Here is a 16,019-nt window from a genome sequence, read left to right on the forward strand (position 1 = left end):
CTGATGACTGCAGTCGCAAAAAGACTTTAGAATTGGCCAGTAAGGCGATTTACCGGTTTAAAAATTCATTCAAATTTTAAATGAACGACCCTTTGAAAAGCCGAAAGCTTTGCGCAAACTATATTTTGTACCTACGTTGCATTCACCTATTAACACATTGGCGTTATTTATATATGTTTGTTGTACATCGAAGGGAATTGGTATAAGTGCTTCGAGAACTAACTTAGAACACTGCATTATAATTATAATAATAATAAACTTTATGAGGAAAATAAATACACTGCAGGACATAGGTCAAAAATTATAACATAAAAAAGGGTTCCCCAAAACAAGTAATTTCAACATAATGTGTAAAAATAATAAAGAATGATTAATACAGAACTAGTGGAATTTAAAAAGAAATATGAGAACATTGAGGATCAGTGCAATCACATTAGTCTTGCCAATCCATTAAATCTGGATATGCAATTGTCATAAGCCTGAGGCTGAAAGAGATCTCTGCTTGACTCAATTGTTTGAGGGATGTGCCAGCTCTCTCCACCTTTGACTGCATTTTTAGTTCCACATGATAACACGGCTCAAGATCCAACCTTACATTTTAAAATTTTCGAATATAAGATTTCCTATAGAGTAAAGGGAATGTATTAATAGGCATGCTCTCTTGCTTATCCTAACTTTTTAATCTTTTTTATTAAAGAGCCTCCTCTTTACAAACGAGCATATACATATAGGTCACCTGGTGGTTTGTGAAAGCATTATTATTAGACAAAAAAAAATATATTATAAAAAGTCATGAGATAGACAGAGGGGCAACTTCTAGGTGAAAGCGTTGTGCGATTTGAATTACACCTTATTGTATGACCGCAAGAGTCTCATTTTCTTTAATTGATTTTGCGGGCTGAGGCTTCGTTCTTGTACTATTATATATTATTTGCCCATACTCTCTTGTAATACCAGAATAATAATACAAACGTTAATGTTTTTATAAAGCATCAAATAAATTGTAATTGGAAAACTGGAAACAGATTGGTACATACCGGGCTACCCTGGTGAGAGTCAACGGTTCAAGTCTAGTACGCTATGAAAAGTACAACCCCTCTCTCAAGTAACTCGAATGCTAAATTGTATTTCAATTCCGTAAAAAAAAAAAGATTATTACAAAAAATCTAGAGTGGGAGTGGACTGGGAGGCTCCTTTGCACAGGATGCCGGCTAAGATATGGGTACCATAACGGCGCCCGTTTCTGCCGTGAAGCAGTAATGTGTAATCATTACTGTGTTTTGATCTGAAGGGCACCGTAGCTAGTGAAATACGGTGACAAGCGCAGTTGTAGTGCCGCTCAGAATTTTTGGATCTTTCAAGAATCCTGATCGGTGCTGCATTGTAATGGGCAGGGCGTAGCAAGAACCATCAGCTGAACGTCCTGCTTGTCCCTTATTTTCATAAAAAAAAATATTAGACGTTATTGAAATATAAATCATACCACTAAGATACACGTGCTTCAATTTCTTTGGCCCTCTAACAGTAGAAGCTTTTATGTGTCTCAAAACATTGCTTCGAAGATCTAATACTCTAAGATCGGACATCCCGCTGACTACTTGCGATGGTACCTCCCACAATGACGTCAAGCCATGTATAGACAATATCTGAAAGCAAAGTATATAAAGTCTACAACGAACTATTTACGCGTCTCAATAGGGCTACTGGAAACCCAACCGCTGGCAGTTAACTTCAGTGGGACTATTGGGAGGCTCCCTTGCACAGGATGCCGGCTAGATTATGGGTACCACAACAGCGCCTATTTCTGCTTCGAAGCAGTAATGTGTAAACATTAGTGTGTTTAGTTCTGAAGGGCGCCGTAGCTAGGTGCTAATTACCAAGTAAATGAGACTTAACATCTTATGCTCAAGGTGACAAGCGCAATTGTAGTGCCGCTCAGAATGTTTAGGGCTTTTAAAGAATCCTAAGCGGCACTGCAATGTAATGGTCAGAGCGTATCAATTACCATCCGAACGTCCCGCTCGTCTCGTCCCTTATTTTCATTAAAAAAAAGCTGTTTCGGTCAACCAATTAGCCTAGTTATCCAACGTGGAAGGGCTGCCAGTATTGTTGGTACACTTTCCCATAATGATAGTTTTAATTTAATGTTATCATAGTATTGTAAAACTAGTTATATGATTTGTTTTATCTGTAAGCAATGTAGTATTTGCAATAAACTAATCAAAGAACTAGTGATAACGTTTTTACGCCGGCTTAGAAGGATAACGTGTCTGTAATTTGCAATTGATCCCACAGGACCGCCTGAGCCTTGCGTGAATTGTATTTGCCGATCTCATTTATTGGAAGCTATATATTTGAATTCCCTCTCTTCTGTACGTAATTACGTAACAAAATATACAGGGTGGTTTTATGAGAAGGGCGGTGATGGCCAAGTCGGAAACTACGAGACTTAAAGGAAATTCATGAAAGGATGACTACTTTTATAAGAAACCAATAACTGCATATTTAGTTTTTTAAAATTTCTTTACCTCTTGACGGAAATGGACTCGAATGATTTTTCAAAAAAATTACACCTGTATTATTGGACTATGTTATTGATAAGGATGAATTTGGGCAAAGAAATATATTACTAAAAATGAAAAGAAATACCAAATTTTCTGTTTTATTTTTACACGGAAGAAAACTCATAATTCAAACTTTTCGTTCGAAATCTTCCTTTTTTTGTTGATTCTATCGAGGATAAATCCTGTCATGGTATCAAAATATGCAGTTAGGTCATTAGACAGACGTATCAACTTATGCATTGGAGTCAACGGAAACCATTTTGAGCAACTTATTAGTTTTGGTAAAAGTGAGATATGAAAAGCAAATTTGTAATTTTTTTCTATTTTTTTGAAGTTATACTTCTTTTGGCGCGATGGAGAAAAATAATGAGAGTGAATTTTTACGATGCGCGCGCACACCCCTTTTTTTTTATGCAACAGGAAGCCGGCTAGATAATGCGTACCACAACGGCGCCTATTTCTGCCGCGAAGCAGTAATATGTAAACATTATTGTGTATGGGTCTAGAGGGCGCCGTAGATAGTGAAATTATTGGGCAAATGAGACTTAACATCTTATGTCTCAAGGTGACGAGCGCAATTGTAGCGCCACTCAGAATTTTTGGGTTTTTCGAGAATCCTGTCTGCATTGTATCAGGCAGGGCGTATCAGTTACCATCAGCGTCCTGCTCGTCTCGTTCCTTATTTTCATAAAAAAAGGCTTAAGATGTTATATTATAAAAATTGTGTTACCTCAATTTTACTCGATGGAGAAAACTGCCCTTTGAATGTCACCAGCCTTGAACTATTGACAATGTCAAGCGCGTGTAAGTTTGGAAAGTGGTATTGAATATCATCAACGTTAATACACGGCCCTGTCCAATCCATCAATTTCAGATGTTTGACGTCATTTCTAAAAAAAGCTCACAAAGGAATGTCTGAGCCTTAGATTAAGGATCGGTCTCCACTACGCTCCAAAATACCGCACTACCTAAGAACAATAGCTTTTTTATTACGGCAATTAGCTTTTTTTTAACTATTAGATGCTTGTGTGCGTGGCATATTGACACTCAGTGGCATCTCTCAAGCTTTGTAACATACGGTTCGTGTTATTTAAGGCGCGGTCTTACCACAATATCCACAAAAATTCGTTTCTAAGAGAGTCGATTACAAAGTAACGCAATGAAAATATTCCAACGCAAAAAATACATTACAAAAAGAAGTACTTAAATAAAAATTTGAACTGAACAGAATGTTTATAAATAATTTGAAATTTCCAATAAAAAATTTGGAAGTTGCTTCCCAAAAATAAACTTTGGAGTTAAAAAATTCTGAATTTTCAGCGATAACAACATTCTTTTTTAAATAATTTAATAGAATTAGTATTTTTCTAAAACTTAAACCGAACAATTATTCAATTTATATGTATATTTTGAATAAACAAAAGAAAACCAGTAAAACAAATGCCCACTTGCAGCTTAGACTCATGATCAACACAAATATTGTACTATTGGTTGTAGCGTTTACAATCCAAGTCAGTCCGCGCCTTAACATTGAAATTAATAAAACACCAAATACTTGGAGCGCAGCGGAGACCAACCCTTAATCGGAGTTCTGAGTTTAAAAAAAATACTTTAAACAACTTAAAAAAAACTACCACAATTTTCGCAAAATAACGGTGTGCTGTTTAGACCTTGTTGTAGGTCAGATGTACATAACAATTTAAGTGAGGCAGAGTATTTAAGATAAATTCAGTACTTTTCCCCATCTAAAAGTGCCCAATATGCACTTTGAGATGTTATTGCTTTAAGTGTAGTAGCTTTTTCTTAATGTAGTTATAGTTAATAATGAAAGATCTAGGTGTCACATTTGACCAACAGCTCACCTTTAAAGATCATATAACAACCGTTGCAAATGAATCTTTCCAGCGGTTGGGATTTGTCTTGAGAAATGCACGCAATTTTAAAACAGAATGTGTCTTTCGCCTTCTGTATAGTGCGCTAGTTCGCAGTAAATTAGAAGCAAGCTCATGTGTTTGGAACCCCCATTATTCCACCTATGACAGGCTACTTGAAAAGGTCCAAAAAACTTTTCTCAGGTTTGTGTACAACACAACTTTGGATATTACCCATTCATGTATCCTACAGCATTCCTCCTGGGCTGCCTTAGTTACAACTCGCTTAAGACCAGGAGAGCGAATGATCAATTAGTCATGGTATGCAAAATAATCCGAGGTCTGACTGATGCTCCGCATCTACATGATGAGCTGGCCAGGCTCTATACTCCAGACAACTATTGCCGATCCCGGAAGCACAGTCTCCTTGCTGTCCCTTTCTGTCGGACAGTTGCACGGGCCAGCTCCCCCATTCCGCGCACCCTCACTGCCCTCAATGCGCTGCTGGAAGCCTTTCCTGACTTTGACTTATTTGCGGATGCATGGAAGGAAGTCTTGAATGTTTGCCTGAGGTTCAGTGAGACACTTTGACTACATTTACGATGTTACAAATAGGAATTATTATTGCTATTATCATTTTATTATTATTTTTCTGCTATTATTATTAAGAATTGTTCTATTTGACTAATCCATTATGTTATTTTTTTTAAGATGACGATTGACAACGGTTGAGACGTCTTTGATTCGCGTGTTGTATCAATATCTGTGTATACTTAAAATTTTCTTATTACTTTTGACATTGTTTAAATTTTTATTGTTAATTGAATTTTATGTTATTTTTAATTTTATTTGTAAACAATATTATATTCTGTGTTAATAAGTGTAATTGGTTATAGACCGTTCTTGTTAACAATAAATAAATAAATACAATATACAGGGTGGCCGAGAAGCTGACGTCAAAAGCTAAAATTTGAAAGCCTCATGGTGATCGTCACTCATCATGAGTATTTTGCGTAGTTTAGGAGATAATAATTTTATTATTTAGGAGATATATGTTTCCCCTTTTATCCGCTTTTTTCACCTAATTGTGGCTAAGGACATTTTTCTAATTTTTTTGAACATTTTTAGTTAATTTTATTGTTGATAATTATTAACTACAGTTGCAATAACCACATAAGAAACTATGAATAGTTTAGACAATGCAGAACTAGTTAAGAATTGAGTCGTAAGTTCAAGATAACTGCTCCAGCTAAATTCATGAAAATGTTCAAGGTATCAAAAAAAAACTAAAATGAGGAGCCTATGGCTTCTATTTTTAAAAACATCCCAGAACATTGGCCAATAAAATGAGCCTAATTCAAATTTTAGATTTGGACGTCAACTTCTCGGCCACCCAGTATAGATAGTATGATACATTACGATTTATAATTAAATAGCCTGAGGACGTTAACTCCATTCCCAGTCTATAGTATCATTAAAAAAATCATTTATATTAAAGTGACCTTTACCACATAAACGTTTTTTAACAATTCTTTTGAATTTGGTAACACATTAGCTTTGTACATTTTCTGGGATCATGTTGTAATAGAATATTCATCGCCCAATAAGAGACTTACTAACTCGAATAAACCCAATTAGTAGGCATAAGAACTTACCGAAGAAGAAATAACCGTTTCTTAGTACAAAACATACGTATATGAATATATGTATATATAGTATATGGTACATACACCAAAATAAAATTTATTACAATTTTTGTCTGTCTGTCTGTCTGTTTGTACCGGCTAATCTCTAAAATGGCTGGACCGATTTTGACGGGACTTATCGGCAGGTAGCTGATGTAATAAGGAGTAACTTAGGCTAAGTTTATTTTAGAAAAATTCTTTTATTTTAGTAAAAATGAAATAATGTTGCAATGTCCAAGAAACGGTCTAACTCTAAAAATTATTTATAAGGCACAACAACGGCCGGGTCAGCTATTCAAGAATATATTGAGATGCAACAGTCAAAATGTTTATTTCTTTAAAATTTTCTCTTAATAATTTTACCATAAGAACACAAGAAGTAAAGCGAGTTGGACAGTTTTCAATGCCGAATAGACGTATTATGAATGCAGAAGTAGTTCAAGCAAACTTACTTAATGCCATTTAACCATTCACTGGTCAATCCTCTGGTACAATGAAGTAGTTTTCGGGATCTTGTACAATTTGCTTGTCTGGTATGCCCGGCTAAAGAACAATTTCTAAGTTCTGAGTGCTCTGTGCTATTAGCTTTTCGTAACTGCGTCCCAAGAAAAGCAACTTCGATACAGTTCAGAAGCAAAATAATTGATAAACCTGGAACAAATGACATAAAAATAATAATTAATAATGTTAAAGCCCAGGCTAAAAATAATAATAAACGTACAACGTACAAATAAATAACTTGAAATGTGGTATTTCTATCATTTTTTAACTATCGTCTTCAATCATTTTCTCAGAACAAACTAGCATTTGTTAAAAAAATTTACAACCAATGAACAATGTTTCAACAGTTTTGAATGAAATTGTCATCTGAATTACGTGTGATTGATCTGATAGTAAAGTGTCATCACAACGCCAATGATTAACATATTTTTTATAATCGAAAGAAGATCATTTGAAGATTAAAATTGCTGTTGGATCATAAGAGAATGGAAATAGTGAAAGAGTTTGCATTCTTGGTAATTTGATTTAAAATATATTACTTATTAATATACATTTTTAAATGTGTTGCGAATGTCCATGAACGGTTACTTTTCATCAAGTGAGCCTTTTGCCAGTTTGCCAGCTCTTTTATAAAAAGTGAGATGGAAAATATGAATGTGAAATAGAAAGAAAAAGGTGCCATACTCTGTTGCCCCACTTAAATATTATTTATAGATTTTGTCTTATAAAAACAAACGAATATTAACCGAAGATTTTGATACTGCTATCGAATTATTAGATAAATCTTCGTTAGTTCTAGTTAGTTCCATTAAAATTATTTGTTCTGGTGAAAATAAATGAAAAATAATTCACACATAATATAGTGTTAAAACTGTTGTTAACAGAACTCCCACGAGAAACAAATACTTGTCAGCATTCAAGAAAACATGAATGTTTTTATCCTCCATTTTGCACCAAAACCTGAACGGTCAATATTCTGCTATTAAAATGTAATAATATATTTCCGCGCACCCACACACTACAATATTATTATTGGCAATACCCCGGCCTAGCCCCGATATTGGCTTAACAAAATCAGTTTTTCTGGAACTCAATAATACTGAACAACCACGCAACACACTGAATATTATTGGGAATATGTATAAACTTCATCTAAACTAATATTATAAAGAGGAAATATATGTTTTTTTGTATGTATGTTTGTTATGTCTTGACACAAAAATTACTGGACCGATTTCAAAAATTCTTCTCACCATTAGAAAGCTGCATCTGAGTGACATACTATGTTACATTTTCAAAAAAATAGGGATCCGTTATAAAAATTAAATAATTTGACCCAAAGTGTAAAATAATTTGTTATAAAAAATCTGTCATCAGGTGCGCTGCGGAAACTATTGATGATAAAACAAAAAAATATTCTACAGTATTATAGAAAGTATCAATATCTACAAAAAAGTCATTGATACCATATGTCCAACTACTGCAGTTATGTCACTATAACTACTTTTTTACATTTTAAAAGTTGGTAATAGTGCCGACATTAATCAAACCATATTATTCATACCTCTCATATTACTAATACTTATCTGATATGATATTTAATTCAATACCGATTCAATACCTGTAAAATAGTTTTTAAATGATTAAAATCGTACATTCTATTGAAACGATATAACGGATTTAAATGTCAATCTAAAGAAAATAATGCAATAATAAAATAATAATTAAGTGAATTTAAACTTTTATGTTAGCAAAAATAATTTTATAGCCCGACTTAATAGACTTCCCACTACCACAAGATCGGTATCTACGCGAGTGAAACCGCGGGGCATTGCTAGTTACCAATAATATTGTGTCAGTGGCTATGTTGTAGGTACGTATTATTGCACGGCAATACTTTAACAAATCGTTTTATCTGTTAAAGTATTGCCGTGCTCAATTTATGGCCTCCAGTTTCTTCAAAGCCAATTTGACTATGTCTTTTAGATAACCGGCGGAATTGCCAGTCGCTCAACCGATCTACTTGCATAAACTCTCGGGAAGTATCGAAAAGAGTGCCTTGTGCCATACCAGACTACCAGGTGTTCCCCATTGATTTCAATAGCCACCGCCCATCTTTGCGTTAGGTCTTCTTAAGTCAGTCTATTTTGAATGGTTGGTATGTAGTTTTTGATGTTCAATAAGTGATTTTGAATCCTATTTTAAATATAAATATTAGAATTTAAATTTAAGGAAAATCGAATATCTTCTTAAGGTACAATCCTAACAAAAACACATAAACACAATACACACACTTTGACGCATACCCACACATACTCACATTTAATACCAGTGTAGTTTTCAGACACCAAAATTAATTTATAAATAGAAAAGAAAACCTCTAGAAACCTTTTTATTTAAATGATTTTGTGTGTGTTGTGATACGTGCCAACAAACTTACAACGAATAATAACATAATAAAAACAGAGATCGGTATTAGAAACATTTTGTTCTCAATAAAGAGAGTTAGCGGATCAGCGGTGGATCAGCGAATTTTTATTTTAATGAAAAAAAGGGACGCAGCAGAACGTTCAGCTGATGGTAATTGATACGCCCTATCCATTACAATGCAGTGACGCTCAGGATTCTTGATAAACCCAAAAATTCTGAACGGCACTAGAATTGCGCTCGTCACCTTGAGACATAAGATGTTAAGTCTCATTTGCCCAGTAATTTCACTAGCTACGGCGCCCTTCAGAATGTTAACATATTACTGCTTTACGGCAGAAATAGGCGCCGTTGTGGTCCCATAATCTAGCCGGCTTCCTGTGCAAAAGGAGCCTCCCACTGGTAGCGAGAGTGGTGATGAATTAATTTTATTATAAAATTCTATTAAAAATTACACCGCTTCTACAGGTTTTTGTTTGAGTGCAAAGTACGAATCACGAGTGAGATATGCGTGTGAGCTGCTGTTCCTCGCAGTGGTAATTAACATAGTATACCACTAAATTCCAGGTTCCAGAAGAAAAGGACATCTATTCAGCATTCAGCAGAAATAGGTATAAGTAGCGCAAATAAATAATAGTATATTATTAATATTATAGGTATGAGATTTGCATAAGAGGTGTATTAAATTAAATCTGCGTCCCGGCTCAGGGGTTAAGTTATTTTATACTTTTGAGTTTTGAAGTCGGTATTTTAAACGCAGTTTTTTAATTTTTTTACTTTTTAGTGTCATTAATTAGGTAAAGTATAAGATTTCGTTGTTTTTTATTGTCATATATATTTAATAATATTTTTTTAAGTAGCTATCTATGGGAAGGCCTATGAAAGGTTACGCGTGCGTTAAATTGTATAGATCCCATATTTCACCTTCTTGTGAGACACTGAAATATCGAGAAAAACGTTTGTTAGCTATGAATGACAGGCACCCATTTTCGGCAACCGGGTTAGTAATGCTAATAATAATGTATCAGCTTGGTTTGTGCTATATATCAGCTTGGTTATAGACAGTCTCTCAAAGAAAAATTTTAAGAAATAAATATTGTGACTGTTCATTGTCAGTACATTTATGAAAATTTTATATACGTTCACAAAAATCGTCACCTTTTTGCTCTTAATAGTGATTTTCATTATTATAACACTAGATATAAGGGATTGCTTGTAACTAATTCTAGTAGGCTTCATAAGATACATAATAGCTTTAAGGGTAAATGTATACACTTCTATAATAAAGTCACTGTTCAGGAATTATCTATAAATAAATTTAAATGTTTTATAAAAAAATGGCTCTGTCGTAAATCCTATTACTCCACTGCTGAATATCTAAATGACCGGACAGCCTGGGACTAGATTGTGATTATTTTATAGCGATAGAAATGACTGTACAATATTGTATATTTTTATTGAAAAGAGCGCAAATAAAGAATGCTAGAAGAGTTTCTTGCGCCGCTTCTTCTCTCCCAAAGCGCCATTTGTTTCCGAAGCGATAGTAGTATCTAGTAGTATAAGAAATGACATCAAAAAGAATTCTTAAGGAATCAATTTTGAGAAAATAAATGCCTTTTAATGCCTTTTAATAGTAATATATAATCAAACTAAATGAAAACTCCTAAAAATACAGTACACTAACTATAGCAACACCATCCACGTAAACAAAAATATTTATAAAATGATAACTACTGGGCCAAACTATATCTTATTTTAATGGAACCAAATGGCAAACATTCTGCATCAAACTAAAGAATAATCATGGAAATCGGATCATAAATCTTAGCGTATTAGGTATACAAACATAAAAAAAATACCAATCGAATTGAGTACCTCCTCCTTTTCGATGTCGGTTAGAAACTAACCAAAACCAGAATATTGTTCAGTGCGTTAGAACAACACAAAAGATCGCACACCGAACCTCTGTTAGGATATAATATGAGACAAGGCAATACTAACTACATCAATATAATATAAAATTAAAGGCGAAACATTAGCAGAATCAACATTTTCGGGACGCTCATTTTCAAAAAAAAGAAAAGCTGTCGGGAACTTTACTTTTAACAGTAAAGAAGAGAGAGATTTAAAATCAGTCATAAAATCAACAATCATCGTGACTTTGTTAGAGATTCAGAAAAAGGAGAGAAGATATTTTAGAAATTTAAAATCGCGCTTATTCTTAATACTTAGACCACACGTTAAGATCACTTGCTCGTGACAAAACAATTTGTTTGAAATCATCGGCACAACCTTCACGACTATGTTAACCTTATCTAGTTATCGTATCTATTTTAAGAAATATTATCATCCACATAATTGAACCTTAGACGCGAGAAATCATCTGAACTGATTTTTAGTGAGATGTAAAAGAGATCACTTGATTAATTTGTGATTTTTTTTTAATTAATAACGCTCACTTCCGGGATTAATTACACAGATCCTATAGATGAAGCCACAACCTGAGAGTTGAACAACACATACAAGATTTATCAAAGATACGTCACTAGAACGGTTGGCTCAGTGGAAGATCGCTTGCACAGTACGGTTGCAGATTCGAGTCCTGCATCGTTCATAAATTTTTAATTAAATTTAAACGATGCGGGACACTAACCCGCGACGACTTGCGACAGCTCTTCCACTGCTCGAACGGTTGGCTCAGACGCGAGAAGTCGCTGGTTCGAGTCCCGCATCGGTTATAAATATTGTTTTATAATTTAATTTGTGTAATCACTTGATTACTCCAGTACTCATACTTATGACTAGCATAACTTTTTGTATTCATGGAAATTATTGAAATATGTGTATGAAACGCTAGTCCTTCAGTCAGCACACAAAAGTGCGCTTAGTTTTCATGACATTAAGCATCCTTCTTGTTGAAAAAAAATAAAATTTATAATTTTATAAGAAAAGGAAAAAGTCAGGAATCAGCATGTAATTCAAATCAACGAGCAAAACCGAATTGCCTTCAATATTTCATGAAGTAATAATCTTACTGCTGATAAATTTAGATAAATAGGGAAGGCAATGGACACATCGTTGGTAGCAACGATGTGTCCATTGCTGAAGATGATTTTTTATGACAGTAAGGAACGAGACGAGCAGGACGTTCAGCGGATGGTAACTAATTCGCCCTACCCATTACAATGCAGCGCTGCTCTGGATTCTCGAAAAACCCAAGAGTTCTGAGCGGCATTACAATTGCGCTCGTCACCTTTAGACATAAGATGTTAAGTCTCATTTGCCCAGTCATTTCAATAGCTACGGCGCCCTTTAGACCGAAACACAATAATGTTTACACATTACTGCTTCATGGCAGCAAAAGGCGCCGTTATAGTATATACCCATAATCTAGTCGGCATCCTGTGCAAAGGAGCCTCCCACTGGTAAATGATGTAGTTCATATTTACCATTTAGGAAACGTAGCTACCAGGTTACCTCTACAAGTTTCTTATTAAAGTGAAACTTTTATTATATAGTCTCAAACTTTTTCGTCTCTGTGTTGCATGTCGCGTGACGGTCGGCGGCGCCTATTGTTCGCAGCAGCTGACCGTGTAGTGTATAGACTATTACTCATATGTGCCAGTGCTCCACGCTATTTTGTTTGTTTTTATTGTTTCCCATTATCATACCAATTTTCCAAGTATAATTTTTTTTTCGATTTTTATACACTTAGTGGAATATTATTCCAAAAATTTTTAGTTAAATGTCTATTTTAATGTGAAAAAAAGTTTCACTTTACCGTGGTTACATAAAATCACACAATCCTTTTTATTATTTTATATGTTAAAGCGCTATTTGAGTTAAAAGCATTCTACATTTTATACACATTTGTACCTTTGGCAAGAATTCGTTTTTCAATTACCGATTACGATATTATGATTCGTCTATTAATATCACTCTTGTAAATATCAAAAATTATTGATATTTTATCGGTCATACACACTTTTCATAGAAGCTATTATTAATTGTAATAATACAAATATTTTCCACCGAAATAAAAAAAGATATACATTTATATAGATATACTGAAAATGGTCTTTGTTTGAGGCTGTTTCCTGCCTAAACCACTGATCGAATGGAAATGAAACTACCACCATTCAATGCAAAATTTATCGTAGGTGGTTTATGGGTACTTATTTTTTTATTGTTTTATTTATTTCCTTTTGAAATTCTCCCAGCGAAGTGGAGAAACGCCTAGTAATATATACATTGGAAATTGGAATATTATTACATGGCCAAAAATGTATAATTTTTCACTTACCTATTTTCATTTTATGTTATTTAAACACAAACACCAAGAAATTATAAAAAGAAAATATTTTTAAAGCAATCATACAATTTATCTTAAGCGCGGAGGATTGCAAAGATTAAGGAAAATGAAGGAAAACTCTTTCAACGAAGAGCTCGAACGGCGATCTATTTACGACTGAAAGCCTCAAACCAAATTCACACGGTGCCGAAAATTTCAGAACAAACAAAGCTTCACACACAAGAGAAATGTAAACATTGCGACCAAACATAGCAATGATTATCAAGTTGATAATCTTACCAAATAGAGAACATTTGTTTTGGACTTTGAGAGATAAAACAATTGCTTTATTTGAAAATTTTATTGATTGGCTTTTCTGTTTAAATTACTGACAATACGTGAGTTGAATATGAGGATTAGACTTTATCTTCTTCACTCCTGATGGAAGCTTGTTGAGCTGAGTTTCGTTTTACGATATGCAAAAATGTTTGTACTAAAATAATACAGAATTTATCCTTTACAATCTTTGGATAGGTAAAATTATTTTTTTACAGAAATGTAACGAAAGCTAAATTAAGATCTTATTTTTTTTCTTTTCCCTTTTCACACATTACTACAAGCTTTTATTTACTTTGTCATCAAATGTTGCAAATTATTATCCACTTCCCTGTTACCGATTGAGCTGAAATTTTGCACACATGTGTAAATCGCATGATTATGCAATATTATGATGGTGCTGATCTGATGATGGAGCTCAAAGAGGGCCATAAGAACTCAGCAACTAAACGACATAACCCCTACGTGTATTGGCTCATTTGATTTGTCTTGATGAGTACTTTGGTGCTAGACAGTAAGCAGGGTCTGATGATGGAGCTGGAATAGGAACTCAGTAATTAAGCAACACAACCACGTCGAGTTTGATTCGTCTTAAATGGTGAACTGTTTTTGATGGGTGGTGCTGAGTGGTAGTGGTTTGGTGGACGTGAATATGTGATCCTGTCTTTGGGAGAAAAAGTTCATTCATGAATTGTTTTTGATGGGTGGTGGTAAGTGGCAGTGGTTTGGTGGATGTGAATATGCGACCCCGTCTTTGGGAAATAAAGTTCATTCATTCATTATTTTTTATGGGTTGTGGTGAGTGGTAGTGGTTTGGTGGACGTGAATATGCAACCCTGTTTTTGGGAAATAGGTTTGGGGAATCTTGATTATGTCTTTGATTAGAGAGATGAGCTAACGCCGCTTACATTACGCCTCGGGGTACTAGAGCGGACCCTGTTGTAATGAAGCGCTTATCCCCCTATAATGGACGGCAGGGGGGGGGGTGGACCGTTTTTGTCCTGTACTCATGGGAACAACATGAACAAAAAATAATCCACTACACACCGAAAGAGACGTTTAGAGAAGGCAAAATTAAGACAGGAGATTGTTAATGATAGCGATATCCACAACATTGGAAAAATCGTTTACCAGTAGATAAAAAGATAAAACCAATCATTAGAACAAAGTGCTCTCAGAGTTGTTGTTGTGAGTTTCTTGCGCCGCTTCTTCTCTCTCAGAGCGCCATTTGTTTCCGAAGCGGTAGTAGTGTCTAGTATATTAGGAATGACATCAAAAAGAATTCTAAAGGAATAAATTTTAAGAAAATAAATGCCTTCAATGCCTTTTTTATTGACGGCATTCACACTATAGTCCAGTCATTATAGTAAGTTCACCTCGGAATTCGAGACACCCAGCTGTAAGTCTGTAAATACTTGTATATTGACACCCTTAAAGTTGTCTGAAAACCTACATATGGTAGGGTTTAAGCGACTATTAAATTTCCAGGTCAAAGGTCACAAAAGTCGGTTTTTTTATGTCTATCTTTTATATATCTCATTTCCTATGGGTTTTTTGCCATTTGTTTTTTATCAATATTGTAGAATACAAAATTCTCTACAAATTTTGTTTAAAAAAATTTTATACGGTGAACCGTTTTCGAGATAGAGGGCGGAGAGCGCGGGCACAGCATCACTTCAGGTCAACCGGTGTCTCCGGTCGAAAACGCGCCATATATAGCTAATGAACTATCGATAAATCAATGATTATTGATTAATTGATTGATCTGTCAATCTTTATTAACTATTATATTATATTTTATCATTTTTTTCCTAACCTATTAACTTTTTATTCAGTATTAATTTATTTAACAACACTTACCTGCCCATGTAATTGCAGAATTGTTAATGAAAATATAGGAATTATATTTGAATTTTAACATAATTAATATTAATAACTTCTTACATGATGAAAAAAAAAACAAATAAATTATGAATTAATCTTTTTATTAAAAAATATCATTCAATACATTTATTTTTATTGAAAGTAAAAAAATGGAATAAAGGGTACAAAAACTATAATTTATAATTTTAATCATCCTCTTCCTCTTCATCGTCGCCTTCTGGCTGCTGGTAAATTTCAAACTGGTCTTCATTATCGTCTTCAACGACATTTGTCTCAAGTTCTTCCATGATTTCGGGGTCAAAGGTTACATCTTCGTTAATGTCGCTCTGATATGGTAGAGCATTGAGACAAGCTTGCCCATTACATTGGCCACAAGCTAAAGAGCATAGCAAGCCCGCTTTCCTGCATCCGCATCGCGAACCACAACCACTCTTGCAATTGCAGAAAATTGTATTGAGCA

The 16,019-nt window shown here is 34.3% G+C and overlaps 1 protein-coding gene across 3 annotated transcripts in view; it reads right to left on the bottom strand.

Annotated features, from left to right (window-relative positions):
- The window catches only part of LOC126977400 (protein singed wings 2), a 52,568-nt gene extending 39,047 nt beyond the window's left edge, over positions 1–13,521 (bottom strand). The window contains exons 1-4 of one of the 3 annotated variants that reach the window (XM_050826184.1): positions 13,352–13,521; positions 6,573–6,771; positions 3,295–3,454; positions 1,484–1,646 (exon numbers count right to left, since the gene is read on the bottom strand). In XM_050826184.1, coding sequence (XP_050682141.1) covers positions 1,484–1,646; positions 3,295–3,454; positions 6,573–6,771; positions 13,352–13,361 — 532 coding nt within the window. In that variant the 5' untranslated portion in view covers positions 13,362–13,521. Of the gene's footprint in view, positions 1–1,483; positions 1,647–3,294; positions 3,455–6,572; positions 6,772–8,941; positions 9,058–13,351 lie in introns of those variants that run through there. The other 2 variants (XM_050826183.1, XM_050826185.1) reach the window with 2 other exon arrangements.
- Positions 13,522–16,019: the final 2,498 nt, after the last annotated feature.

Source organism: Leptidea sinapis, chromosome 45 (genome assembly GCF_905404315.1).
Source record: "Leptidea sinapis chromosome 45, ilLepSina1.1, whole genome shotgun sequence".
Taxonomy (NCBI): domain Eukaryota; kingdom Metazoa; phylum Arthropoda; class Insecta; order Lepidoptera; family Pieridae; genus Leptidea; species Leptidea sinapis.